Here is a 26445-nt window from a genome sequence, read left to right as displayed (position 1 = left end):
ACAACTTCGGCGGGAAGATGGTGAAATTCGCCGATCCAATTGAGAAGAGCTAACTAAATTAAATTAAATTGGAAACTGTTGTCGAAGTGTATTTTCAAATTACAAGTAGTTTTCCCCGTTTTAGCCATGAGGAGAATCGTCCATAAAAACGCGGTAATGACACTTAAAACCACCAAATGATTTGAACTCTACATTAATTTTATAAATATTAGATTACCTTCAATATCTGTTAGATGACCTGCAAAGGCGATTCCCGTTTTGAGTCTCAGTGTACATTTTTTACACAAGTTTGAGCAATGTCAGATGGGCCCAGCAATACTGTTTTTGATCTCTAAACCAGCGGGCCCCTTTTTAAGCTAGAGGGGAAACTCAATAATATGTTAATCTCACTTTTTCAGAGATATTGTTGAGAAGACTACTCATAAATCCCATAGATATTGTAGCATACCCTAAGGCAAGGTTGTATCAAGACACGCGACATATCATAAACATAGACTAGAAATAATTCATACTCTTCACGAAATCTTGCGATTCTCTTAAATTTCAAATATCCTGATTATCTATAGCTCTGATTGTCTTACATTTGTGTGCACACTATTGGCTGCAAATGCCAGTGTGCACTCGCGATGCCAGGAAATCTGGGGTACCATGTTTCACTTTTCTAGACCGAAATTAATCGTGAATACAAAACCAATTTTCGCATTTGAGAGATGGGCGCATACCACACTAAGACGTAGAACGAAACGTGGAACCACTGATGCGACCTCACGAGACCATATCCTTCACAGGGAGATAGTTGAGCTTATTTCGCTGAAGAATATCGATTCTGGCCGTGTGCGTGTTTCTGAAGACATAATCAATCAATTCCTCAACAAAAGCAATAGCAGAAATGTGACTTTGCGGAATGTGGAGATCGTAGCTCAAACTTCTGAGGCCGAGGGATTGGCCATTGTTCCTAGATTGTACGAAACAGAGACAGCCGCAATCGAAAACGATGGAGACTATCGTGCTGGTGAAACTTTTGATGTTGCTGAAACTACTTTGTCGAAGAAAAAGAACCACAAACTTACAGTATTGAAGGTTCCTAAGACTGTACCTGGAGACATCGTGGACGTCACTCTCCGACGCCACTACTTGAATTATGCGGAAGCTGACTTGAATTACATTGTACTGGTGAAATCACCGAAACTACGTCATGACAAGCTCGTGGTTTGCAAACACTTCGACCTGTGCCAAGGATGCCAGCTTCAGATGGTCACCTATGATGAGCAACTTGCATTCAAACAGAATGTTATTAATAAAGCATATAAGTACTTCTATCCGGAACTCGATCGTGAGTCGTTGTGTGACTTTGGACATGTTATTGACTCTCCAATGCAATACGGATACAGAACGAAACTCACGCCGCATGCAAAAATCCCAAGAAAAATTCATGAGGATTACTTGCCTTTGCCATTGGGGTTTGAAAACGTAAAGATCGGTAGCCCAGTGGTGGATGTCGACTTTTGTCCCATAGCGGTGCCAAGTATAAATGAGAAACTTCCTTTTGTCAGAAAATCATTTCAAAAAAATGCCATGGCTCAAGCAAAGGGTGAAATTAAGGGCCAGCTACCCTCAACGCTTCTCTTAAGAGACTCTGTCAGAGAATTGGGTTCTGCAAACACTGAATGTTTGACAAATCCAAAACATGTCGTTACGGAAACAGTCGGCAACAAGGTGTTTCAGTTCCCTGCGAACGATTTTTTCCAGAATAATCGATCGATATTGCCCATCTTTTTGGACTTCCTCCGCTACAAAATATCAGACATTGAAGGGCTGTTCAAGCATATTGTGGATGCCTATTGTGGATGTGGCTTCTTGAGCATTTCCCTAAGCGATGCGGTGCCAAAAGGGGGAAAAGTCTTTGGAATCGAGCTTGCTGCGCCTTCCGTTGAGCATGCTCAGCACAACGCACGCTTGAATGGGCTCTCGAAAGAGGATGCTGTTTTTGTACAAGGGAATTCGGATGATATGTTCACGCATTCAGAATTTCTTTCCTCCAAGGTCACTGGCGAGGAGTCAATACTACTCATGAACCCATCGCGCAAGGGTTCCTCGACGGTGTTTCTAAAGCAGGTCCTTCAGTTCAAGCCAAAAATGATCATTTACGTGAGTTGCAATGTCTTCTCCCAGGCCAGAGATTTGAAACATCTTGAGAAGCTTCTGGAAAGCACTGATGTGAAATATGATGTAGAGAGCATAACGGGTTTCGATTTCTATCCACAAACAAAACATGTGGAATCTGTTGCAATATTGAAATTGAGGGTTTAATTTAAGAACCAGATGAGGATGCCATTTAAATCACTACAGGAATGACTGCGCTTAATGCACTAATTCTCTATTAAAATTTGTAGGTTTCTTTTAGTACTCTTTTACAAACTCATCAATGATGTCTGTGGCAGACTTGACACCCCATTCGACCCTCTTTCTTTGCTTTTTGCCCAGGATGAAGTCACTTTTCAACAACCTTTTTGACATGAAAAGACTTAATCCCTTCAACAATGCCGGCTCCTCTTTAGCCTTGAGGAGACGCTCAATTAATGTTCTGTCGTCAAATTTTTGTTCGGACATGCCCTTCTTTCCACGTCCTACACCAATGGAGTGAACTTGTGATTTCTTGGCAACTTGGTCCAAGAAGGCCACCAACAAAACCTCCAAGAAGAGCTTGATATCAGACGATGTAGCCACAAAATTGACGGTACGCAAAAGATGGAGCGCCAACGAACCTTCTGCGAAGAGATGGCCAAAAAGACGTCCCAAATTCATGATTTTCTTGAGCTTTTCATCGTCACTCTCGCCATCATCGTCGAAACCTGCAAAAGTGTCTACTCCGCCGTCAGAGTCCTCGGAGTCATATCCACCAGAGGCAGTGTCGAAGCTTTTAACGAGGTCCCACAACAAAAACTGGAACGTTTTACGATAGGAATGTGAATCGCACATCTTTGCGGCAAGGATACCGTAGTATGGATTCCATGCTGGCTCCACAACAGCACAATGTACCAAGATTCGAGGAATCTCACGCTCTTGTGCCTTTTTCAAGGCTAATTTATCCAATTTTGTCATCGCGTCGACGTAATCATTTGCTGACATGATCGAGATAAAAATCGCACGTCTGATGTCGGTGTTCATTCTTTGAGCGCGTGCGAGCTCCAACCAGTTGGGCTCTGCGTTATCAAGAATATCGTTCACAGCCACAGTATCTACCAAAACTTCTTCTGTGTTTCCCTGGCCCTTCCAGGCGGATCCGACTAGCCACCACTTTCCTCTTGTGTCGACACTTCTAATATCATCAAGGGAGACTTGAAGGGGGTCGACCGCTTTGCTAGCAACGGCAGTACCAAGAAATTTCTTTAAACGAACAATCGTTTGGATACTCTCATCGTTGGCGGCAGTCAACTTGTTGTTCTTCAAGGATGTAATGGTCTCGACCATGAATTGCATCCTTGGAGTTACTTTCTCCTTCGCAAGCGCAGCATTTTGAGTTGTCACAAGTAAAACAATCTCCTTGAGAGCAGCTGGATCTTCTGCACGCATTTGATTACCGGAGTTACGCACAATCTTCAATAAGATCTCGGCATTCGACTCTGTCAAGTCGTTAATGAGCTCTCTAATAATATCATACAAGAGCTTGGAGGACACAAGTTGGAATGTAAACACTGACGAAAGAAGCGAAGCACTATTTAATGCTTCCTTGCTCATTCTTGGTTCGTGACGATAAGACTCAAACTTTTCGATTAGAGTCTGAACGAAATATGCACCAGAGTCCACACCTTGTAGACGATAGATGGCCACGATCAACGCAGCATGCAAGAGGACGAAGTTATCGAGCAACCGGCCTTGCTGAGTAACGCTGTCCAAGAGGATTTTGGTTAAATTTTCGGTGACGGCTTGTCTAGGGTGGTTCAAGTACAAGCCATTGATCTCGCCGATGATAGAACCGAGATTGCTTTCTGAAAGTTTGTTGAGAGGACCCTTGATCGCTCTTTGAAGAGCAATTATGTCTTCTGATTCACCCTCGGCCTCCATGGCAAGTTTTCTTCGAAGGGCTGGTGGAATGTACTTTGATGGTTGGCTTTCCTCTTCACTGTTTGGTACTTCATCATCTGACTCATTGGTAGGGGCAACAAACGGGTTTTCTTTTTGTTTGGACTCTCCAAAGTCTTCGGAATTCTCGCTGTCGTAGTCTTCTGATCCTAAGTCCTCGTCTCCTTCACTCTCGTCGAGATAATCGAAGTCCAATCCATCTAGAAGACCTCCAACAACATCGTCATCATCGGTTTTGGAAAGTTTAGATTTCTTTCCATCTTTGAGGCCTAGTTTCTTGGCGTAGAACTCTAGGTCATTTTCGAAAGGGTCAACAAAGGTGGCCTCTATCACCTTTTCAGGTTTTTTACTCTTCTTCTCTTTTGTTTCTATAGCGCCGCTATTTTGCAGTTCGCTTTTTTTGGCCATTTTTGCTTCCTTGAGCTTTCTAAGTGCTGCCATAGGATCTTCCTCTTCCTCACCTGAAATTTCTCCGAAATCTTCAGAGTCATCAAAGTCGTTCTCTAAATCGCTGCCAGCATCATTTTGGAGATCCTCGTCGATATCAGAGTGGTCGAAGTCATCTGACTCGCCTGAGAAGTCATCGTCAAGCTCGTCCTCTTTGACAATCTTGAGTCCGTTGTCGGAAGGATTGGCAGAAGCACCGTTCTTCTTGGCTTTGAGTGCCTTCAAAGCCGCTAGAGGGTCTGAAGGGGCATCTTCTTCGTCGTCCTCCATATCTTCAGAATCATCGAAGTCGTCAAGTTCCTCGGCCTCGGCATCGGAAAACTCTCCAAACTCTTCCAGTCCAGAGATGTCATCATCATTCAAATCATCCTCCTTGACGATTCTGACACCATCGCTCTTCTGCTTCGCAGGAACTTTTTCACTCTTGACGTTTTGGGCTTTTGCAGCTTTGGCAGCTTTAAGAGCCTTAAGCTGTGCCAATGGATCGGTCTCATCAGAGTCATGGTTCTGGACTCGCTGGCCAGGCTTTTCGAATGCCTGTTTCTTCGAAAATGACTTTGGCTGGCTTTTGTCGGGCATTGGTGTTTTCAGCCTCTTGTGCTTTTTTGCCAAACGCTCCTCCTTTCTTTTCTCTTTACGTGATGGGACATTCTTTTCGGCCTTCCTCTTGCGGTTGAACCGGGCGTCTTTGCCATACTCGCCCTCGTCGTCTTTGGTTCTGATCTGGTCTAGAACCTGCCCAGGGATCCGGATTCTGTGAGGCTCCGGCATATCTAGATTGAAGTATGATTAAAATTGAATGTCGAAGTCTTTGGATGTTCCACGGCGGCGAGATCACAGTTATAAGGTAGTGTCACCAGATCTGGGGAAGCGATGGGCATCGCATTATCTGCAGAAGGACATAAAGAAGGATGGGGATTTGAGCTTCAATAATCTATTGAATTTAATTTTTGATATTTATTTTATGGGTTTATTTTCAAAATAGGTTTTGCGAGGGTGACGTGATTTGTATTTTGACATGGCATGTTTTTTTGTATCACTTGTGTTTTGGTAAGAATATGGTATTGAAAAGTTCATGGGCGAAAACCGAATTTCGAACATTGAGAATAAAACGTGAGAGATGATGTTTAACATATCATAATTACAAATACAGTTTTTCTTGTGGATTCAGATTGATTGTGCGAACGAGACTATCCATATAGGTCTACAAGATTGGAAGGGTATACGTATTCTCCTGTTCTTAGACAAAATAAATAGTAAATCTTCGAAATTCTTGTTATATTGTAAGCCAGGAATTATGGGAAAGGTTTTGAAAAGCATCGGTATAGCATTCATTCATTGCTAAATACGTAGACAAACCTATCTAATCACTCACACAACTACTCATACAAGATTGGACTGGAAAAACGACATTCCGCAAAATTTATTCAAAGATATTTCAGTCAAGTATGTTCATATCTCCATTCGAAGAAATTTCTCATTTGTTTGACTTTGTTTCACCGTTCTATATCTCCCCAGATTAATCTCTATTCTTCGAAACTACACCGGTCACTCGGAAAACATACAGAAAGCCTGATCCCGTTTCAACTCAGTGGGATTTGTTAATTCGAGGATACACCTATTGAATTTTCTCGAACAATTTTGTTACTGAAGACTTGCTCTCAGTAGTTTTCTGTCTAATCTAGAAACACCCAATAATCGCTAACAGCATACCTTTGCAGGCCAAATACCCACTTCAGAAATGGATGACGCAGAACTTAATGCCATTCGTGCCGCTCGTTTGGCCGAACTCCAAAAATCAACCTCTTCTTCGGCTCCCTCGCCCCAGGAAGAACGGACAGGAACACTTCTTTCACAGCTCTTGGAGCCTAGCGCCAGAGAAAGACTCGCTAGGGTTCGTATTGTGAGACCTGATCGTGCAGAGCAGGTGGAACAGTATTTGATCAAGATGGCCAGTAGTGGAGCGCTCAACCGCAAAGTTGGCGAGAAGGATATTGTTGAGATTCTTGATTCATTGTCGCGCGACGAGAAAAAGCAGACGAAGATTGTGTTTGAGCGTAGAGGAGCGGAAGACGACGACGAGGACGACTTCTTTGATTAGGCTGGCTGAGAGATTATGTGGATGTGTGGGTGAACAAGTGAGACAATAGGTTATCTTGAAAGCGTCTGGATGAATGTGGATATAGAATAAAGGAAAAATCTACTTGCAAGGTGAATCCAATTTGCTGTCTGACTCGTCATTAATCTTCGAAGAGTTCAGACTAAATAGATGCTCTGTTTGAGCGGGAGCATTGCTGTATGAATAAGCAGAATGAATATTGTATATTTTTCATATTGAAACTGCTCTAGGAGATCAATTCTGCGTTGTCTCCGGGGCTCTGTATTCTCCTTTGTTGGTTCAGGCACCCACAATAGACCAATTGATTTCGAAGCACAATAATAGTCTACAAATTTGAGACTCTTCCAATTGATGGTGCTGAGAACTTGACTTGCGGTCGAAACATCAATCGTGTTTCCTTTAAGGGTATATATGAGTCATGGGACCATCAATAAAGCCACGAAATGAGGCCAAGCCATAAACAGAATAGAGCGATTTTATTGTATTCAAATGAGAACAGAAAGGCTTGCTGGCAGGAAATTATCTCTCACTTCTATCTCCATTGGTTCCTGTCAAACGATACTCAGGACTTACAACTAAAGCACTCGAAAATAAAATAAAAAGAGGTACATTTTCTCGTATCAGTATGAACTATTATTCCAATTGAAAGTTTTGTTTCAAAATTGTGTTTATAAAAACATTGCTGATAGCATTGTTTCTGTCACCTGCATCCTGCAACCCCATATTTACCTTTCATATACAACAATAACAACACTTCAATGTCTGATAACATCCAAGTTGTCGTCCGATGTCGAGCCAGAAACGACAAAGAGGTTGCTGCACGCTCTCCTGCCATCCTAGAACTTCCAGACCCCGTCTATGCGGGCGGCTCATCGTATATTCACGTCAATCTAAACTCAGACTCAAACAGTCATAACTCTGCATACTCCCATGGTTCAACCTCTCAAAAGGGTCAAAAACGTTTTAAAGTTGATCAAGTATACGGCCCTGGTGCGGATCAGGCGCTTCTTTTCGAAAACGTTGCAGCGCCGCTCTTTCTAGATTTTGTGCAAGGGTCCAACGTCACCATTTTGGCATATGGCCAGACGGGACTGGGAAAAACGCATACCATGTGTGGAGATTTTTATGGGGATGGCTCTGGAATTATTCCGCGAGTGCTATCACGACTTTTTGCCGAGTTGGTGGGAAGTGATTACATGGTCAAAATGTCATGTATAGAATTGTACAAAGAAGAATTGCGAGACCTTATTGACGACGATTTGAGTCTTGCTTCTGTACGTGCGAAGCTTCGATTGGTGCCTGATCTGGGTAGAGACTCTGCTGCTGCTGCACCACCCAAGATTCAAAACTTATGCGAGTTGCCTATAGATACCGCGGATATGGCACTTCGAGTCGTAGAGAGATGCTTGGGGAAGCGTCGTGTAGGCGCGACAAAACTTAATGACTTCTCCTCTCGATCTCACACTATTCTCTCCATCAACTTGTACAAAGAGGTGGCCTCTTCTTCGGGTAATCCTCAGTATCGTGTGTCGCGGATGAACCTTGTAGACTTGGCTGGCTCCGAGGATATTAACAAATCTGGTGCTGTCAACGAGCGGGCTCGTGAGGCGGGCTCCATTAATCAAAGCTTGTTAGCCCTTGGAAAGGTGATCAATTGTCTCAGTGAAGGCAAAGATCCAAAGCATGTGCCCTATAGAGAGAGCAAGCTTACTAGGCTTCTACAGGGTCTGTTAGGAGGCAAGACCAAAACTGCTCTAATTGCCACTGTCTCCCCTGCCCAGATCAATATTTCAGAGACCTTAAGCACTTTGAACTATGCGCTGAAGGCCAAAAATATCAAGAATATCCCACAAAGCATTCATGATAGTGAGACTATGCTCAAGCGTGTTCTTGTGAGCGATTTGTCTGCTCAAGTCGCAAGACTCACGCGAGATATGCTAGCGTCCAAAGACAAGGAAGATTTTGTCAAAATCAGTCAAGAAAACTACACGGAGTATACCTCGAATGTTAATCACTTGCAATCCCATCTAGAAGAGAAGAAAACCCGTGTATCATCGCTTGAACTGGCACTAGACACAAAGAATGCTGAGATTGGTTCCCTCAAAAGTCAACTTGCAAATGTTGAGCGGAGAATCGTTGATTTTACAGCCGAAATGGCCACAAAAGATAAAGAAATTATGCGGCTCAATCAGAACTTTTTCAAATTGCAAGAGAAGCATCTGCGTCAAAACCAAAAGTTGGGTCAAATTATGGAGAACAACATCGCTGACATCAACCAGAACTTGAAAAACATGATCACAGGTATCGCAAGTAATCGTGACAAGATTTCCCACAGTTTAGAATCTTCGAAGCGCAAGCTAATCGATGATTTGATCTCGAGTCAAACAAAATTAGCGCAAGGTATCGAAGAGCTTCAGAAGGTGCTTGATATTCGTGATTTTACAAATTCTGTGGTTGAAAACAATTTTGATGTGTCCTTGTTCCGTCAAGAATTTGACAAATACGATGTTGCTAGTGAGTTCCATCACTTAGGCTCAGCACAAGGGAAACTCAGGCAAGACACTGGCGAGTTGCTTCGAGCAGAAGCACACCAGCCACTCGTGGATGAATTTGTAAGGCAAAGTCATGATGAGGCAAATATAGCAAAGCAGAGACTACTTTCCGAAATCACGGGAACAATAGACACAATGTTCAGCGCACACCAAGGCAAGCTCGAGCGGGCTCTCGGGCAGATAGCGCTGAATGTTCTCAGCAGCACGGAAGATAAACTCGTGACCAAATTCGATGAGTTCGATCGTGAAACACGGATTGTCACAGGGAAAATTGAGGACAAAACTGCACATCTCAAACGTAACATCTCGGCACTTGAGGAAGGATTTGATACCAACAAGGCCATAGTCAGAGATCAAATTGTCACGATGGTCGAGCAAAGACTCAGCAAGGGTGTCACCGCGTTGACTGGGACTGCTCTTTCCGAAACAGACGGTGCGGAGAACGGTATTCTACAAACTTTTGAGCGACTCTCTCACGAAATCAGTCACTCGGGCGAAAGCTTTCAAGGAAATATCGTTGCTGCCTCTGCTGATCTCTCAAATTTTGCGCAAACATTATCGACCATAAGTCCAGGACAAGCATCGCCGGAGCGGCCCGGCCACTTGGCTGTGAGACTGGTGAATACGTTGGGTAGTCCCAAGGAAAAGAAACGGAAGTTTTCGCCAATGAAGGTAGAAGAAAAGCTTCAGCACAGTCGAATTCCGCAATTGAGTCCTGTAATCAAGAGATAGGTCTGTTTCCATTCAACTTTGTATTAGTATAGATATTGATAAGTAGATCCGGATGAGATAAATTATATCTCAGAGAATACAATGAATTATCCCAGCAGGTTTCAACATCAATTGTTTTTGCTAATGTTCTTTCGTATCGTGGCGGCAGCTCAAATTCAAGGAATCCACACATAATCAACACAAAAAAATTAAAAAAATATAAAATATCGATCTTCAAAGACAACTCTCCCATGAAGAACATTATTCCAAATTTTCCCCTTCTTTTCATAATTTCCACCCTGGCCCTTATCCACCTACTCAAACCCCAGATTTCAAACCCCAAATTCTGAAACATACTTCTCCAAATGTGGACTAGAGGACACGTGTACATGGCGGCTTACGCTGTCACCAGTACCGCCATGTTCGCCGCATCGCTCATAACCTCAATGGCCAAACTGTACGACTTTTTGACGCTTATCCAGGAACTTACCTTTGATATAAGATTAATAGTGCTACTCAATTTCATAGTGTGTTTCTATTTAGTATGGATGTTGGTTAGTATACGAGTAGTGTTTGGCGAGATCCGCGTGATCGAGATGGAACACATTGCTGACCGGATCCCCTTTCTGATGCTTACACTTCTCTTCCTTTTGTTAGATGACGAGAACCTCATTTTGGACTGGATCTGGTTCGGGCTCACGCTCTGTATGAAGGTGTACCATACAATATTGTATGATCGGATCGACTATTTGCAGGTTCGGATTGTGAACCGGCTTCTGGAGGGCACCGGCGGACGCTGGGCGGTGTTCAAGATGTATGTGACCGAGGTAAGTGTAGTACTTCTTGCCGCGCTCATGGTTGTAGATGTGGTGATGGCCAAAGTGTTGGCGTACGATGTTTTCCAAGGTCTTAGTGCAATCGAAAGTCTTCTATTTGGCATCCAGTTTGGTGTGATGGGCATTGAGGGCTACACCTACTTGGGCAAGTTGACCTTGAACATGTACGAGGTGATCTTCTACCGGTTGCCATCGAGACAGGAGGAGCGGGAAGAAGAGCCAGTAAATCTTGGATCTACAACCTTAATTGACGAGGAGGATGGCGACTACAATGCAGATGTTGGAGAAGACGAAGACGACGATGATGATGAGTTCGACGAGCAGATCTGGGAGAACAAGGCGTTCTACGTCCAAACATTTACTATTTTCCTGTCCACCCTCCGTGCATCTTTCTACATGGTCTTTCTTTACATGCTCTCCTTTCACACAAACTTGGCGTTGCCTGGCACAATCATACAGGGCTGTATCACCTCTTTGTATCAGTTGTGTAAGCAGATCATTCTGTTCCGCATCTTCCTTTTGCACTCGCGCCGCTTGGACAACCATCTATTCACTGCTAGTGAGTCCGAATTAGCTGCCGCTGATCATATGTGCATCATCTGCCGCGAGAATATGCATTGCCCCTCCACGTTCCAGAGAACCCGTGGCCGGCTGCTCAACGCGCGCAAGTACCCCAAGAAATTGCGCTGTGGTCATATCCTTCATCTAGCATGTCTTAAGGATTGGCTTGAGCGCTCCGACAGCTGTCCACTCTGCCGCCAGAAGGTGTTCGCGACACTTTCTGGTCTGGCTGCAACAACCTCGTCACAACCTGTCACACCAGCACGCCCACAGGCGCCAGCTGAACAGGTTCCACGAACTGCAACGCCTGTCGCCCCAACTCCAGCTGCAACTGCAACTACAACTGCAACTGCCAATGTTGTTGCTACAGAAATCAATGACGCCCTGGAGGCATCTGACATCCCTGTGGTCCCAATGACAAACACCGCTGGCGGTGACATTAGCGAAAATGTTGTTTCGTGCCCCGATCGTCTCACCCCTGCTGGTTCAGGGGGCTCGGCTCTTTCGGCAGTTTCTTCTAGCTCGGCTATATCCTCGTTCCTGAGAATCTGCACTGGATCGAATTCTCGTTTCTTTGTTCCACGAGACTGGTCTTGTCACGCTATAGACCCTACAGACTCGCCAAACCGGTACTCGGTCAGGCTCTCCGATTCATGTGTTGCAAGTATGGAGATTAGCCATAAATAAAGAAGGTACCTACGGGGTTGAGGAACATAAATACCTGTGTATATATCACATCATACCCAATCTATAAAATTTCATTAATCAAAGTCAAAATCAAAGTCCATCTCCAATGGTTGACTCTTTTGCTTCTTCTTTTTTGGCTTAAACTCATCATTGTCTCCCTCACTATCACTCAAGTCGGGGTAGATAGTCCTCTGCGATTCAAGTGCATCCTCAAATCTCGTGGAGCCGTCATCACTTAGCTCCTCTCCTGCGTTGTTGTCGGCAGTCACCCATTCTTCTTCACCGAAAAACTTCAAGCTGTCTGTGTTGTCATTCCTCTGCTGTGTGTAATCCTTCAAGGTTGAGATGTTTTGAGTATCCTGAGTCGGAAGAGAGGATGTAGGGCTGAAAAAACCTTTCTTGTTTGTGTGCTCGTCTGAATCATCCTCTTCCTCTGAACCTGGTGTTGCGACCAGCAGGTTTTCGGGACTCGAAATCCTGGAATTAGCTTCAGACGAATCTGATTGTTCTGATTGATCTGACTTTTCTGCTCCAAGAGTACTGGGTCCCGCAGATTGTTGCGGCAGTTCTTCACTTTCTGAAGCAGACAGAGAAGATTCTTGACCAGCAATACTTGTGTCTGCATTTTCAACTATTGCAGGAGCTTCAGGTAACAGGTTCCCGTTCTGACAGTTCTCTAACTCAGCTAAGAGTGTCGGATCTTGCTCTTTCACCATCTCAGCCATTGTGACTGGAGACGGGCCATACTGATTCCAATTTATCTCTGAAACACCGTGCGTTTTTAAATGACTCACAAGCTCATTTTCAGTAGCCGAGGCTTCGAGAACGGCATCTCCGCATACACGGCAAGAGAATTTGCCCAGGTTAGATTTAGTGTATAGCTCATTAAACCATTTCGGATCGAAGACAGTTGCCGCCTTAACAAATCTGTAGAGAAACTTCTCAGGAATGACGTTGACTGAATCGTTAGCTTGTGTTATGAGGCCACTCTTGAGCGACCATTCGTTATTGTGTGATTTTTCGGTATCGAGAGTGTCCCTCGTTATTTCTGGAGGCTCTAGATCAGTTTGAAGACCAAGGAGCTGCCAGGCCTCGATCAATTGAGCCTCTATTTTTTGTTTAGGAACTTCGAATTTCAATTTTTCGCATTGCTCCAACATCTTGCGTACTTGTGCATTGTTGTTGAGGATTCGAGTTTTCAATGTCTCTTTCGACGACGTGAGTCCTGGTTCGTTAGCTAGGTCTCCAACTAGCTGGGAGTCGTCAAAGAAGCCACCGCACTCGTCGAATTTTTTATATAATGAAATGAGTGCATTGTTTTCTGCCAAGCAGCACATGGCTAGCAATAACAGAAACGCACCATCCGATGAATAAGGGGGATGAAGGAGTAAATCATCTAAATCCTCGCGCACTCGTGTAAATCGTTGATCAACCAAGAGATTCCATAAACCAGTTATGATACTCATGGGCGCATGTGTTCGAGATCCAGTTCTATACACTGGACCTAGATAAGAGCGCAGCTGGAAAAACGGCACTTTGCCGATAGGAAAGCAAAGCAGAATCCATTCCAAGAACTGCGTTTCCTTGTTCATTTCTGTTTTGGGTAACTTGCGTTGTTTCAAAAGCTCCAGTTTTCTCTGAAGGATGATTTCAAGCGCAAGTGGCCAGATGGCCCTCTTGTCTACAAATTCAAAGCGAAGGAGCACTGTGAGTACTTTGTATGCAGCTTGCCATCTTCTTTGAAGAATCAGTGAGTGCATGAGTAATCTGAGAGACCGCACATGCAGCTTCAAGAGCGAATAGTCAGAAGCATCCAGCCATGCACCAGGAACATCCCATCCCAAGGACATCGCCACATAGCGGTCAACCGCCCATTGACGACGCGGATGTTGCGCTGTGCTCAAAACCCCTGACTGTAGCTGTGCAAGCTTTTTGCGAGCGTATGCCGCATCAGGATGTAAGCCCAGATCTGAGTCTGAATCCAGTTCCGATCCAGAGCCCGTCTTTGAATTTGGGTTCGTTTTAGACTTGGACTTCAGTTTGGAGTTCTTTTTTCGTCTTGAGTTGGAATCCAGCTCCGAATTGGAGTCCAGCTCCGAGTTGGAGTCCAGGTCTGAGCTCGAATCGGAATCCAGATCGGAGTCAGAATCCAGGTCTGACGATGCATCGGGCAGCGACAGCTCGTTTCGAGAATTATCTTCATTTTCAGGCGTCGGCTCTGGATTGGGCTCCGCTTGCGAGCCCTGATCACTTTCTAAGATCTCCTTTACTAGCTTCTGTTTGACATATAGATCAAAATCGCCGCCCTTATACCCCGTATTCTCCAGCAAAATTTCTTTCTTTTTGGATCTGCGTTTCCGCTTCCGGCCAGAATTTTCATCCTCATCTTCCAACTCAGGGCGAGCGACCAATTTGGAATCGCCTTCTAGGCCACTATGCCAGGTCTCAAAAGTTGCCTCTGGCAATGGTCGTTCGGAGTATTCTTGGGCAATTTGCCGTCGTAATTTTGACCGCTGGGCGTTGGTTAGGAGCACTGCCGGAGCTAGTTCCTGTTCGATGGCCTTCAATACATTAGCATAGATTTGTTCTAGTATGAGAAACTTGAGCTGACTTCTTTTCGAAGCTGTCGTTAGTAGCGCACGATGATCTAGAAGCTCTTCGAACATGCGTCGCAGGTTAAATTTCGAAGTTCGGATATCCCGATTTGGGTTTTGGTCCTGTAACCAAGTGTTTCAGGTTGGATCAAACGCGATGCCATCGCACATACCCCACAAATGGATGCATAGGACAATGATTCATGATGGAACACGAAGAGAGATGAACTGCGATTACGTGGTTTTGTTGAATAAATAAAGGAGTCGTTTAATTCTTAAGATTTTTCGTTACTATGTACTATTATCGTCTGAAGTCACTGGTCAGGTTGGGTCAGGTCGGGTCGATATCGTCTGGCATCGCTATTTACATTTAGAAACCCATGCCTGGCATGCCGCCCATGCCGCCCATGCCGCCAGCTGGAGCAGCTGGAGCAGCCTTTGGCTCTGGTGCGTCAACAATGGCACACTCGGTAGTAGCCAACAAGGAAGCAACACCAGCAGCGTCCATGAGACCGTTCTTGACGACCTTGAATGGGTCGATGATACCAGCGGAGATCATGTCGGTGAATTGGCCGTTGGCAGAGTCGTAACCGTAGTTGAACTCGGCGTTGTCGTAGACCTTACCAACAATGACAGCACCTTCCTCACCAGCGTTCTCGATGATTCTGCGAGCTGGCTTGGTGATGGCAGCCTTGATGATGTCAACACCCAACTTCTGGTCGAAGTTAGGAGCGTTGTCTCTGACGGCGTCCAAAACACGGGTGGCCTTGATGAGAGCGGTACCTCCACCTGGCAAGATACCTTCCTGGACAGCGGCTCTGGTAGCGTTAAGCGCATCGTCGTAACGGTCCTTCTTCTCGCCAACCTCAACCTCGGAAGCACCACCGACCTTGACGACGGCAACACCACCAGACAACTTGGCCAAACGCTCTTGCAACTTCTCGCGCTCGTACTCGGTAGTCTTGATGTCCTCGACGGATTGTCTGATCTGGACACAACGGTCTTGGATGTTGGACTTCTCACCGGAACCGTTAAGGATGACAGTGTCCTCCTTGGTGATGGTGATGGAGCCGGCACCACCCAATTGCTCGATGGTGACGTTCTCAGGCTTCAAGTCCAACTCCTCGGTGAAAACAGTACCGCCGGAGAGAATGGCAATGTCGCCCAAAGTGTTCTTACGGTTGTCACCGAAGCCTGGAGCCTTGACGGCACAGACCTGGACCTGGCCACGCAACTTGTTCAAGATACAAGCAGCAAGAGCCTCACCCTCGATATCCTCGGCCAAGATCAAAAGTGGTCTACGGTGTTGGTTGGACAACTCCAAGGATGGCAAGATGTCTTGCATGGAAGAGAGCTTCTTCTCCAGCAACAAGATCAATGGGTTGTTGAATTCAACCTTACCACTCTTGGTGTCGGTGATGAAGTATGGGGAAATGAAACCACGGTCGAACTTCATACCCTCGGTGACCTCAAGTTCGTCCTCCAAGGTCTTACCCTCCTTGACGGTGATCACACCCTCCTTTCCGACCTTCTCCATGGCAGAGGCCAACAAGTTACCGATGTGAGCATCGCCGTTAGCGGAGATAGTGGCAACCTGGGCGATTTCAGCAGAGGTGGTGATCTCCTTCTTGTTTTCTTGCAAGTAGTTGACCACGGCTTCCACAGCAGCCTGAGTACCTCTTCTCAAGTCCATAGGGTTACAGCCGGCAGCTACATTTTTAACACTCTCGGTGAAAATACTACGTCCCAAAACAGTGGCACTGGTGGTACCATCTCCAGCACTTTCGTTGGTTTTGGAGGCAACTTCTTGCAACAACTTGGCACCCATGTCCTCGAACTTGTCCTGCAAGGTGATCGAACGAGCAACAGTAACACCGTCCTTGGTGATTTTGGGGCTTCCGAATTGTTGCTCGATGAGCACATTTCTACCCTTTGGACCCAAAGTGACGGAAACAGCGTCGGCCAAAAGGTTGACACCTTTAAGAAGGGCAGCACGGCCCTCGACGCCGAACTTGAGGTCCTTGTGGGCAAAACGGACGAATTGTTTGCTGGCAGCACGTGCTCTCAACATTTTTAATTGGTGGTTTGGGGTTTTGGTTGGGGTTGAGAATGGTGGGGGAAGTAGGGGTTTATATGTGGTGAAAAATTCTGGAATCTTCGAGGTGTGTGCAGGATGAAAGGTCCGGGGAGAAATTAATGGTAGGGAAAGACACTCTAGGGAGTTCGGATTTTATTGATGGATTCCGATTCGTATCGATTGTACTTTCATTTATGCTTTTATTTGTCTTTTATTTCTGATAGTGTGTTCGGTGGAGATTAGTGTGGTGATGTTAGGTGTTGGATTCCGTGGATATAGGACAGAAACGAGTTCACTTTACAAAGGGATCAAACTGACTTTCCGGTTAATTTTTTTCTTTTTGTAAAATTTTGTGAGATTCTAGGAGCGAATTGTATGTGGTGAACTAGCTCCTCATGCGCTAAGTAACGTAGTTTATCCGGAGTGAGTAGAACAGAAACATGGTCGAATTTCCTCTTTGTTTGCCCTCTCAATTTGCTCTTAGCATTTTTGTTTTTTGCTTTCGAGGGCTTAGGTTTCAGTCGTAATTCAGTTCTAATCATCTGGTCGATAACATACCACATAACAGTTGCAATCGTATTCCACCTCAATCGAAAAAAGGCTCTTTCTCGTATACAAATCAATTCAATTCTCTACACATGTTCTATGAACTTCTCCATTATCAATACCATTTACCACTTGAATTAAACAAAAACAAAAGAACTTTTCCTTATGTGGTGAACAAACCATCCCAGTTCACACGTTCTTTCTCCAACATAAACTCGTCGCCGCCATTGCTGAACATCGTTCCAACCATCTTATGGTATGGAGTGTCAAGAACACTGTGACCATATGTGAAGTTGGTGCCGTCGATAGCCGCTGGCATTCTGTAGTCGATTCCAAATTGGTCTGAGTCGGCAGCGTTGAGCTGGGCACCAGTTGGTCCCATCGCAAAATGAGAGGCAGGATTCCATTCTTGGTTGACTCCAGTTTGGCCGATACCATTCATGTGGGGATTGAAATGTTGTGGCACTTGATTCATTTGGTTCAATTGTTGGTTCATGAGGTGATTCATCTGAGGAAGGGCACCCATCTGGCCCATCTGGACAGGCAGACCTTGCTGTCCATTACCTTGTACATTCAAAACTCCTGTTGCAAGAGCGGTTTGAGCGGCAGCTTGAGCGGCTGGTTGTCCAAGATTGGAATTGATTTGCCCAGAGAATTGATCCTGATACATGTTAAACATGTTGATCTGCTGGTGCAATGACAATGGATCGTACTGATTGCTTTGATTGGCCATATATCCTGAAGCCAGTCTATTTGTTCCTACAGAGGGTTGTCCTTGTTGTGGATCATTCGTAGGCTCTGTGTTGACAAATTGCATTTCCTGAATTTCTGGAGGCGCTGTTGCTTTGTGAGTCTTTGTTAACATAGGAGCTCTATTATTGTCTGATCTCTGTTTCTGTCCGTCCGTGTCTCGGCCTGGGCTACCGCCCTGCTTGTGTGAGTATTCCTCGGATGTTGCGGGAGACGAGTGCAGCTGGCTGCTGGATGAAGAGTTCTCGAGTTTAGAGAGAGCATCGCGTTTCATCTCCTTTTTGAAAGATGCTAGAATTCCATGCAAGCGTGAGATAGGATTATTGTTAGCCTTATACTTACGAGGACACTTCAACTGCAAGTATCTTGCAAAGATCTTGAAATGGCGTTCCAAGTACAAATATTCCTCTGGCTGTGTTGTGATAAGAGTAACAAGAACATGGCACAAAAGCGTTAATACACACAAGTCCATGTTGGCGCCATTATACATATCGTGTTCAGAGTACAGTGACATGTTGGATATGTGTGCCACGTCACCAGCATCTGGAATTTCGAAGCCGGCCTCTCCCAATTTCTGTAGCTTTTGGACTACAATCAAAAGCATCTCCTTTGCAATCTCTTCGAAAATGTACACAGTCAGGTGCTGCTTAGGAACATGCAAGAAAGGCTTGTTCAAGAACAAAAGCAAATAGTAGTAGAAATACTTGAGCGTGTGATTCTCGTTAACCAAATCTGTCGACGCTTTCATCAGGGAGTATTGCCAGGTGCAGCATGGCTCAAGAGACAGTTTCCATTTCAACAACTTGACATTGAAAGCCTTAGAGCGGTTGAACTTGAGCAAGTAATTGACTCGTGGGTCTTCATCGTAAAGAACAGGTTTGTATGTTGCTTGAAGCATAGGGGAGGTCATTTGCACCAACTCAACACAATACTTCAAAGTGTAGTAGTCAGTGTCGTTCTCAGAGGGGAGGCGAAGGACAGGAAGGAAATTTGGCAGGATTGTGGGCTTACGGCCGAGGGACATGCAAATATATGTGTCGATCAAAACGGTGGCCATAAAACATCTATTCGTAGCCAGCGGCAGATCGGCATCTTTCTCAATATCGAATCCGACTTCAAGTCCAGCACGGATACCAAGTCCGGCAAGAAGCCAGCCCTTCAGCATCTGACCCTTACTAAGAGTATGAACGGCAAGCATTGTGTAGCATTGCGAGACGGCGACGCAGGACTTGGCAGTGTTTGTGAACATCAGGTCAAGCACCAAGGAGCAGTATGCATCCGCCTGGGCATAGGTGAGAGCTTCACAGTTACAACAAATGGCGTAGATGAGCAGTTCGTCCAAGTATGGGCCGGAAAGGTCGTGGGCGTCGAGAGCTGCTAAGATGAGGTCCCGGTCAAACAAGTATTTGAACAAATCGGGCGTTTGCTGCTCGAAGTAGCCATGTACCAAGCCGGCCACGTAGTCCCAGTCGTCTTGCAATGTGACGGCGCTGGTCCTATTTTCAGGTGAATTTCTGGTATTTATGATGGGTTCTTTGTCTGGACGCAGAAACTGCGAGTAGTGGTAGATGCTACCTGGACCGAAGTACTGGTAGGGCTCGGCGGGCAGCGGGCTGACAGTTCCTTCGTCATCAGAGTTGGGAGGCCGTATTTCCTCGTCCAAATCGGAGGCAATGTCTCCTAAGCGCTCGGAGGGAGGAAACGATGTAGTCAAAGCCTCCAATTTGGCTATGAGTTCGTCAGGGTCATTACGAAGCAGCACCAAGTTGGAAAGGGTGCTTTCATATACCTCGTTGTTGGTTTCCAAGCTCTTGATGTATCCGATGGAGTATCTTTGTGTTCTACGGTCCATCTGACTATACTCACAGGGAACGTTTTTCTTCACGCAATTCTTGCATGGCTGGCCACCGCCACACTTACGTTTGATACGACGGCAGTGGACACACGAAACCTTCTTCTTGTCCTTTGCATCATCTTTCTTAGCCGAAGCGTTTGTAGTTGGAGGCAGCGACAGGGCGCTCATTTCGATGGAAGTTTAGGGGTGCTAATGCTAAATCTAATTATGTGTCCTGAAATGATCAGCACTTATGTTCTGTTTGTGGCTGTATCGACTGGGTTGCCCGTTTAATATAGTGTCGTTTGCCGGGATTTCTTGGCCAACGTATTCACCAATAACGTAAATATCAGTATCTCTCGAGTCTTCTCGAATCTATAAGCTTAGAATGGATCGCTTTTTCACTGATGGCACCAAATGTTCGCTCAGCGGGGGGAATCAGTGTATCAGCACCGATGTCTTTAATCTCTTTAGTGAGCTTTTTGAAAGGTCTTTTGAATCTAAACGACGTAGGATCGCAACGTGTGTTTCTATTCGATAAAAATCTGCACAAACCAAACCTTTCACTATAGCTTGACTTATGGCAAGTATGGAAACTTAGTTCTAGTAGTTGAAGTAGTACAGAAACGATGAGAAGATGTACCTTGGTTGGGGTACAGAGAAAGGCGAGGTATAGCCGCCGTACAGGGTCCGAGTCTGGACGAAGTGGGTGGATCACGCGTGGTAGACAATACCAACAGGATTGGAGATTGTGCAACCTTCATGTATGACATTCATGTATATATGTATAGTGGTTTTGTGCAGGCCCAGTCCATTTTCGGGGCGCGAGGAGATGGAATTGGGTGTCCTTTGGAGTTATTTCCCTGAATCAAATTGAAAATGTTCTCTCTGAGACAACGTTCTGGTACCTCGCCGCTTTTTAGACTGTATAGTCGCTCATTCACCTCGCTTGCACGACCTCTCTACATCGTGCTGAGGAAGTGGCACTGCAGACACGACCCGCTTAAATTGGCGACAATACGACAAAAGTGAGTAAGAAAAAAAAAAGCAAAAACGTACTTTAGCCGCGGTGCGTCAGTCACCTTCTACCCCAATTTTCTTCGCCTCCACAGCCTAAACCGCCGACTTCGAAACTTTTCTATTGAGCCTCGGTCACTTTAGCCCCTGCATCGCTGCCCATAAATCGCCGTTGAGATACTTCTGTCGCAAATCTGCGGCGTTGCAAGCGGCACCATAGACTGCGGTGCGGCGGCAATTAGTCATCTTACTAATTAAGTTCATGCTGCGGGTTCGGTGCAGCTTGCAGAGATGGAGAAGGCTTTCCAACGTTTAAGATAGCTTAACTACACACTTTAGAGCATACAACGGGTGGTGTCATTTTGGGCACATTTCATTTAGAAAGGGGTGATCCAATTTTAGAAATGTAGATATGGTGGGACATTACAGGAAGAGTGACATTCACGAAGTGACTTCTAAATAGTTTGCTCGCTGCCTACTTTTTTTGCATTAATTTCTGTTCTCCTTTAATTAACGCGATCTGATGTTCGAAATTGCCTAGTCAGCTGTTTTCTTAGGGAACAAATTGATTAAATTTCACAGAAATACGTACCAAAACTCGGTTTGAGACAGCAAACAGTACCCCGATGGATTTTTTCACAGATTCTCGTTCTTGTGCCCTATAATTTAAATTCTTCTTTCTGAGCATTTTTTTCTTTCGACTTTCGTCTGCGTGCAAATCTATGCCTACCTCATGTGGTGCCCATTGTAGTTTTCACGCTCGAGTTTTTTATTAGACGCCTCGCCAGGTCAATTATGGCTTGACACTCGCCTGGCTTTCAATTTCTCTCCCTAAAATTTTTCCGATTATTGGTTCAGCCTTCTCTGCATGGTTACGAGCTGACACTTCATCGGCGGCACCGTTGTCTCGGCCAATCGTTGCCGCCTCCGATGAGCTCAATTACATCTTTCGCTGCAGACAGAGTCAGAAAAATAGCCACAAGTGTTGTGAAATATCACCCTTGCGTACAAAACTGCGGCTGTTTTGTTCTTGGCCGTGGCACAGGTCCCCTGATTTAATCATGTCAGTGTTTGTGCCATCTGAAAAGCCGTGATAGGCTTCTTGCTTTAGTTAAGAGTCTCATCTTGATATTATGGTGGCATTTGTATTGACATCACTCGTGAGTCATCTCCAGGTTTAAGTTAGGTACTATCTTTTTCGTTTTTACAAATTTTATGGGTAGACTTAATCACTCCAGTCCTTTGATCCATAAAATTATTGCGTTTGTTGAGGTATCTAGATTTCAGGCTGTTTTCTAGTCTGTTGCATCTTATTGAAATTTTTGAGTGTTTGTTAGAAATTTATGTTGCTACATTGACAAGTCTCACTGACATCATCTGGAAATCTCTTTCATGAAAATTAACTGGGTAAGAGGTAAATACTGCCTTCAATGCATCGATGGATTGCTTTAATTGTTGGCTGAAGTAGTCTGATTCTTGAGCATTACATTATTACTGGCTCGAAACCAGCATGTACTCTTGGATTGTTGCATTCAGTCCATTCCATTCCGTAAATAAGAAGCATGCCAGGAATTCCGAGCAAATTGTAAACCCGAACACATTTATTCGGCTGCTTATGAAAGTACAGATTCGATTGTGTCGGCTGTCTAAAATACAGATCCACAGGCATCAAGACAAAACTTGCTCTCATTGTTTTAAAGCATTATCGATGAACATATTAGTCTCTACATGTTTTATATTCCGCTTTCTTTGTCACTTTCTTATGGCTATATCGTACCGACTTTTTTGGTCAAGCTCCAGGTGGCTACTGCCTATACACCACATTCCTAACAAGCACAAATAACGCCCTTCTAAACAAACTATGATCCAGAGGTAATATTGTTTTGAAACAGAGAGTATACCAGTTTAACTGAAAATTCGTACAGCATTGTCTTCGAATGAATTGAACGTATTTCAAAAAAATAATACGAGGTATTTCACTTAAAAGGAAACCTCTCCACTTTATCAAAGAAACAAACAAAATTAAAGCGTAAGATCTCAGAGGGTTTTGCAACCTCTATCAATCTCTTCTCAATTCTCTGCTTCTTGTAACCTGTATATAGTTTGTACAGTTTTTCAGATTTCCGAGTATCACGAAAAGAGACAAAAGATGCAAACTCACTCAATTAGAGAAATCACTTTGCTATTTTGTATTCAAGTAGCTGATCACGAAAGCATCGAAGTCCGAGATAGTTTAGTGGCTAGAATCTCCGCTTGTCGCGCGGAGGACCGGGGTTCAATTCCCCGTCTCGGAGAATATTTTTGTTCTCAAACTTTTTGATCCGTAAATAATTAGTTATAAGAAAAAGTCGACCCTCAAAAGCATCGGAGTCCGAGATAGTTTAGTGGCTAGAATCTCCGCTTGTCGCGCGGAGGACCGGGGTTCAATTCCCCGTCTCGGAGTGTCTTTTTTGTTCTCATTTGAACAACATTTTTTCCTGCTTACCCCAGATATACGATTTGTTCCTGTCTGAGACAACATTGTCATGAAGACCAATGACGGTTTTGTACCCATCACCGCCATCTTCTACGCCGTTTTTCATCCTATTCAGGGTACTAAGATAGTACATCAAGTACCTGAAGATGCGATTGGAGGACTGACAGAAATAGAGCAAGATAAAGATGTTCTTTTTAACTTTGACACGGTCAAGAACTATATTATTCCGAAACCTCATCTCTGCAACAGACTTGTGTCTTTCAAAATCAAGGAACATAAGGTGGTTGGCTTCCCCGTCAATATTGAAGGAAGCCGGTACGCGCGAAATTCATTTAATTTCAATTTTGGGTTTGTCTTTCCATATAGCGCCAACACCATGCCCTATGAGGCTGCCATTGCTCGAATGGGTAAGATGTTCCAGGCACTAGAAGAACAAAGCAATCTCTTGAGTCGACTCGACAAGGAGCAAATCTTTTTTAGTGGTGAACATGAAAATTTGGCCCTGGGTTCTGCGATTGAATATACTCCAGGACATGAACGCATTCAAAAGATACTGATGCTGTCTATTGAGTCACTTATTCATCAGGTCTATCAGGATCTAAACAACTACTCGGAATGTTGTATACCAATCGATTCGGCCACCAGTGTCGATATCAAGCTCTTTCCTGTTCTCCCGCCACCAGTGGACTTGCATGCATATCAGGTACCAGTTCTGACAGTCAAGTTGCATCTGTTTGTTGACGTAGCGTGTGATCCTACCATGATCCGGATTTTGCCCTATATTAACGGCGTCAACTCTGTGCGCCGCATCAGTGAACTAGCAGATGCAGATTACTCACTAACAAAACAATGTATTCAACACTTGATGCATTACCAATGTATTATCTTGGTAGACATCTTCCAGTTCAGCAACATTTACGCGCCCACTAATAGAATCGGTGAGTTTCTCCGAGCAAAGGGAATGGCTGAGGACTGTCAGGCGTATGTTGTTTCTGCAAACTCGCTGGCCGACTTCAACTCCCTTTTACTCTCTTCCCTGACACCCCAATCAGCAGCAACCCCAGTTCATGACGCACCGTCCGGACTGGCAGCACTGCACTCGCGCGATAATCTTTATAAGTCCAATCCGATTTCTAACAGCACGTCGGCACAGACACCTGCGTCCTCAAGTCCATACTTGAGAAGCGCTATAGGAAGTGCTGGAGGTGGCAGAGGTCGATTAGAGATTAAAATACCTTCTAAAGCATCTCTTTTTTTTCTCTTTAGACTGCTTAGTCAAGGTCAGACGCTTAAAGAATGGTACATCCAGCATCAGAAACAGCTCCAAAATATCGATATCCGTCGATTCATAAATTTTGGAGTAATCCGGGGCATTATTTATCGCGTGCATACATACCCGATTCTCGAGAGTACAACACGTTCTTTAGAGAATCATGAGCCCGCAAAAAATGATGTCAATCGCTTGATAGCTCACCTTGAGCGGGGACTTCGGAGAAGCAAAGATCAAAGCGAGAATAGTGGCGCAATCAAAACAATTTTAATCGATAATGGAGATGGGACAGGTGTCAAGGAGAAACGTACTGTGAGTTTCAACTATCATGTGGGCACTTCACGGAGAGCCAGCGATCTAATTAGTGAGTCATCTTTGCGAACGGAAAATGTCGATCTGGATGTGTTCGAGAGTGAATCTGACGAATCAGATACTGGAGAACATTTTAATACTGGGCGTGGGATCGTGTTGAGCGGTCCCAAGGGCGAGAAACTCACGGAGAGTGAACAGTTGGAAGACTTAGAGGATCTTCGGAAATTGGCAGAACTATTGAAGAATTTTCAGCATTTTGATTCTATATGCACAGAGCTTCAGAAACCTAGGGGAGATGTTGAGCGCCTTTTGGACCGAATGGGTGAGTACTCAATCATCAATGCATGAGGCTAGCGCATGTTTATTTTGAAAAATGGATCAAAAGGGTCAAACTCTGATTTCATCGGGATTCGCTCCAATGCTCGTGATAAGCCCACATTTTGGCTATTTATTTTGAAGCGTGTAGACTATCCTCGCCAACGAGTTGCTGTGGTGACAATTCTTAGTTAAATTTTCAATATCACGTAAGGTTCTCGAACAAAACTGATTCATTTAATCGCACAATATTGTTCAAGATCCGGATCATCTCTCATTTGGCTATAAAAATTACATTGGCTTGGTATTGGTGCGACTGCGGTCTATTTCAAAAGATGGCGACTGCTTCGAAATTACTCTACAAATTTTATACACGAAAAGCAAAAAAAATCTGACCAAATTATGTCTGTATCTGAAACGTCATGAGAAGTTACATAGACACCGCGCATGACGCATTATCAGTAATATCTACAAGGCCACGTCAGCTGGTAAAATCAAAAAAGTCGAAAAGCTACAAATTCTAATTTTCCACAAGCTGCATTGCAATAAATAATGTTCTATTTGTCTATATGTCTATTTGCGTACCGCCTCCCACACAGGTAGATAAGCCAGCCACTGTGGTGATACAGGCGGGTAACCCCCTAACCCGCGTCACCCGTGTGCAATCCAACAACACAACAGTAAACAACACCATACTACACCGTTTTTCCTTCTCTGAATACAATCATGTCTGGCAAAGGAAAAGTTCATGGCGGCAAAGGCAAGTCGTCCGAAAGCAGCAAAGCCGCATTGTCGCACTCAGCCCGTGCTGGGTTGCAATTTCCCGTGGGAAGAGTCAAGAGATATTTGAAGAGAAACGCTCAAAACAAAATCAGAATTGGATCCAAATCGGCCATCTACTTGACGGCAGTGTTGGAGTACTTAACAGCCGAAGTTTTGGAGTTGGCTGGTAATGCAGCCAAGGATTTGAAGGTTAAGAGAATCACCCCTCGTCACTTGCAGTTGGCCATTCGTGGAGATGAAGAATTGGACAACTTGATCAAGGCTACCATTGCATACGGTGGTGTTTTGCCTCATATTAACAAGGCGTTGTTGTTGAAGGTGGAACGCAAGAAGGGCCCAGGTGAGAAGTAGACCCACTGTATCGGGTGGATTTTTTTGTCAGTTGCGCCATACCATGCGCAACCCTGTACTATATATATGTATAATAAAATGACCAGTGTGATGAAGCCATGATATCATGTTGGAATGGAATATA

General features: G+C 44.6%; 10 protein-coding genes and 2 non-coding genes across 12 annotated transcripts; 8 read left to right on the top strand and 4 right to left on the bottom strand.

Annotated features, from left to right (window-relative positions):
* Window positions 1-648: 648 nt before the first annotated feature.
* Window positions 649-2310, top strand: PUMCH_001602 (uncharacterized protein; the record flags this gene model as incomplete). Its single annotated transcript, XM_063020645.1, has 1 exon — window positions 649-2310. One exon carries the CDS (start codon window positions 649-651, stop codon window positions 2308-2310), a length of 1662 nt encoding a protein of 553 aa, XP_062876715.1.
* A 90-nt stretch (window positions 2311-2400) lies between these two features.
* Window positions 2401-5301, bottom strand: PUMCH_001601 (uncharacterized protein; the record flags this gene model as incomplete). Its single annotated transcript, XM_063020644.1, has 1 exon — window positions 2401-5301. The coding sequence occupies one exon, from the start codon at window positions 5299-5301 to the stop codon at window positions 2401-2403; it is 2901 nt and encodes a 966-aa protein (XP_062876714.1).
* Window positions 5302-6271: 970 nt separating this feature from the next.
* Window positions 6272-6631, top strand: PUMCH_001600 (uncharacterized protein; the record flags this gene model as incomplete). Its single annotated transcript, XM_063020643.1, has 1 exon — window positions 6272-6631. The coding sequence occupies one exon, from the start codon at window positions 6272-6274 to the stop codon at window positions 6629-6631; it is 360 nt and encodes a 119-aa protein (XP_062876713.1).
* A 776-nt stretch (window positions 6632-7407) lies between these two features.
* PUMCH_001599 (uncharacterized protein) lies at window positions 7408-9933 on the top strand (the record flags this gene model as incomplete). The annotated part of the gene is made up of 1 exon (XM_063020642.1): window positions 7408-9933. The coding sequence occupies one exon, from the start codon at window positions 7408-7410 to the stop codon at window positions 9931-9933; it is 2526 nt and encodes an 841-aa protein (XP_062876712.1).
* A 344-nt stretch (window positions 9934-10277) lies between these two features.
* On the top strand, window positions 10278-11996 carry PUMCH_001598 (uncharacterized protein; the record flags this gene model as incomplete). The annotated part of the gene is made up of 1 exon (XM_063020641.1): window positions 10278-11996. The coding sequence occupies one exon, from the start codon at window positions 10278-10280 to the stop codon at window positions 11994-11996; it is 1719 nt and encodes a 572-aa protein (XP_062876711.1).
* A 74-nt stretch (window positions 11997-12070) lies between these two features.
* On the bottom strand, window positions 12071-14662 carry PUMCH_001597 (uncharacterized protein; the record flags this gene model as incomplete). Its single annotated transcript, XM_063020640.1, has 1 exon — window positions 12071-14662. One exon carries the CDS (start codon window positions 14660-14662, stop codon window positions 12071-12073), a length of 2592 nt encoding a protein of 863 aa, XP_062876710.1.
* Window positions 14663-14960: 298 nt separating this feature from the next.
* PUMCH_001596 (uncharacterized protein) lies at window positions 14961-16661 on the bottom strand (the record flags this gene model as incomplete). The annotated part of the gene is made up of 1 exon (XM_063020639.1): window positions 14961-16661. The coding sequence occupies one exon, from the start codon at window positions 16659-16661 to the stop codon at window positions 14961-14963; it is 1701 nt and encodes a 566-aa protein (XP_062876709.1).
* Window positions 16662-17376: 715 nt separating this feature from the next.
* PUMCH_001595 (uncharacterized protein) lies at window positions 17377-19986 on the bottom strand (the record flags this gene model as incomplete). Its single annotated transcript, XM_063020638.1, has 1 exon — window positions 17377-19986. One exon carries the CDS (start codon window positions 19984-19986, stop codon window positions 17377-17379), a length of 2610 nt encoding a protein of 869 aa, XP_062876708.1.
* Window positions 19987-23036: 3050 nt separating this feature from the next.
* On the top strand, window positions 23037-23108 carry PUMCH_001594. Its single transcript has one exon. It is a non-coding gene; the product is annotated as a tRNA-Asp (tRNA).
* Window positions 23109-23184: 76 nt separating this feature from the next.
* PUMCH_001593 lies at window positions 23185-23256 on the top strand. The gene has a single exon. It is a non-coding gene; the product is annotated as a tRNA-Asp (tRNA).
* An 83-nt stretch (window positions 23257-23339) lies between these two features.
* PUMCH_001592 (uncharacterized protein) lies at window positions 23340-25220 on the top strand (the record flags this gene model as incomplete). Its single annotated transcript, XM_063020637.1, has 1 exon — window positions 23340-25220. One exon carries the CDS (start codon window positions 23340-23342, stop codon window positions 25218-25220), a length of 1881 nt encoding a protein of 626 aa, XP_062876707.1.
* A 693-nt stretch (window positions 25221-25913) lies between these two features.
* On the top strand, window positions 25914-26321 carry PUMCH_001591 (uncharacterized protein; the record flags this gene model as incomplete). Its single annotated transcript, XM_063020636.1, has 1 exon — window positions 25914-26321. One exon carries the CDS (start codon window positions 25914-25916, stop codon window positions 26319-26321), a length of 408 nt encoding a protein of 135 aa, XP_062876706.1.
* Between the last annotated feature and the right edge of the window lie 124 nt (window positions 26322-26445).

The sequence above is a fragment of the Australozyma saopauloensis genome, chromosome 2, assembly GCF_035610405.1.
Source record: "Australozyma saopauloensis chromosome 2, complete sequence".
Taxonomy (NCBI): Eukaryota; Fungi; Ascomycota; class Pichiomycetes; order Serinales; family Metschnikowiaceae; genus Australozyma; species Australozyma saopauloensis.
This window is presented reverse-complemented; position numbering and strand designations above follow the sequence as displayed.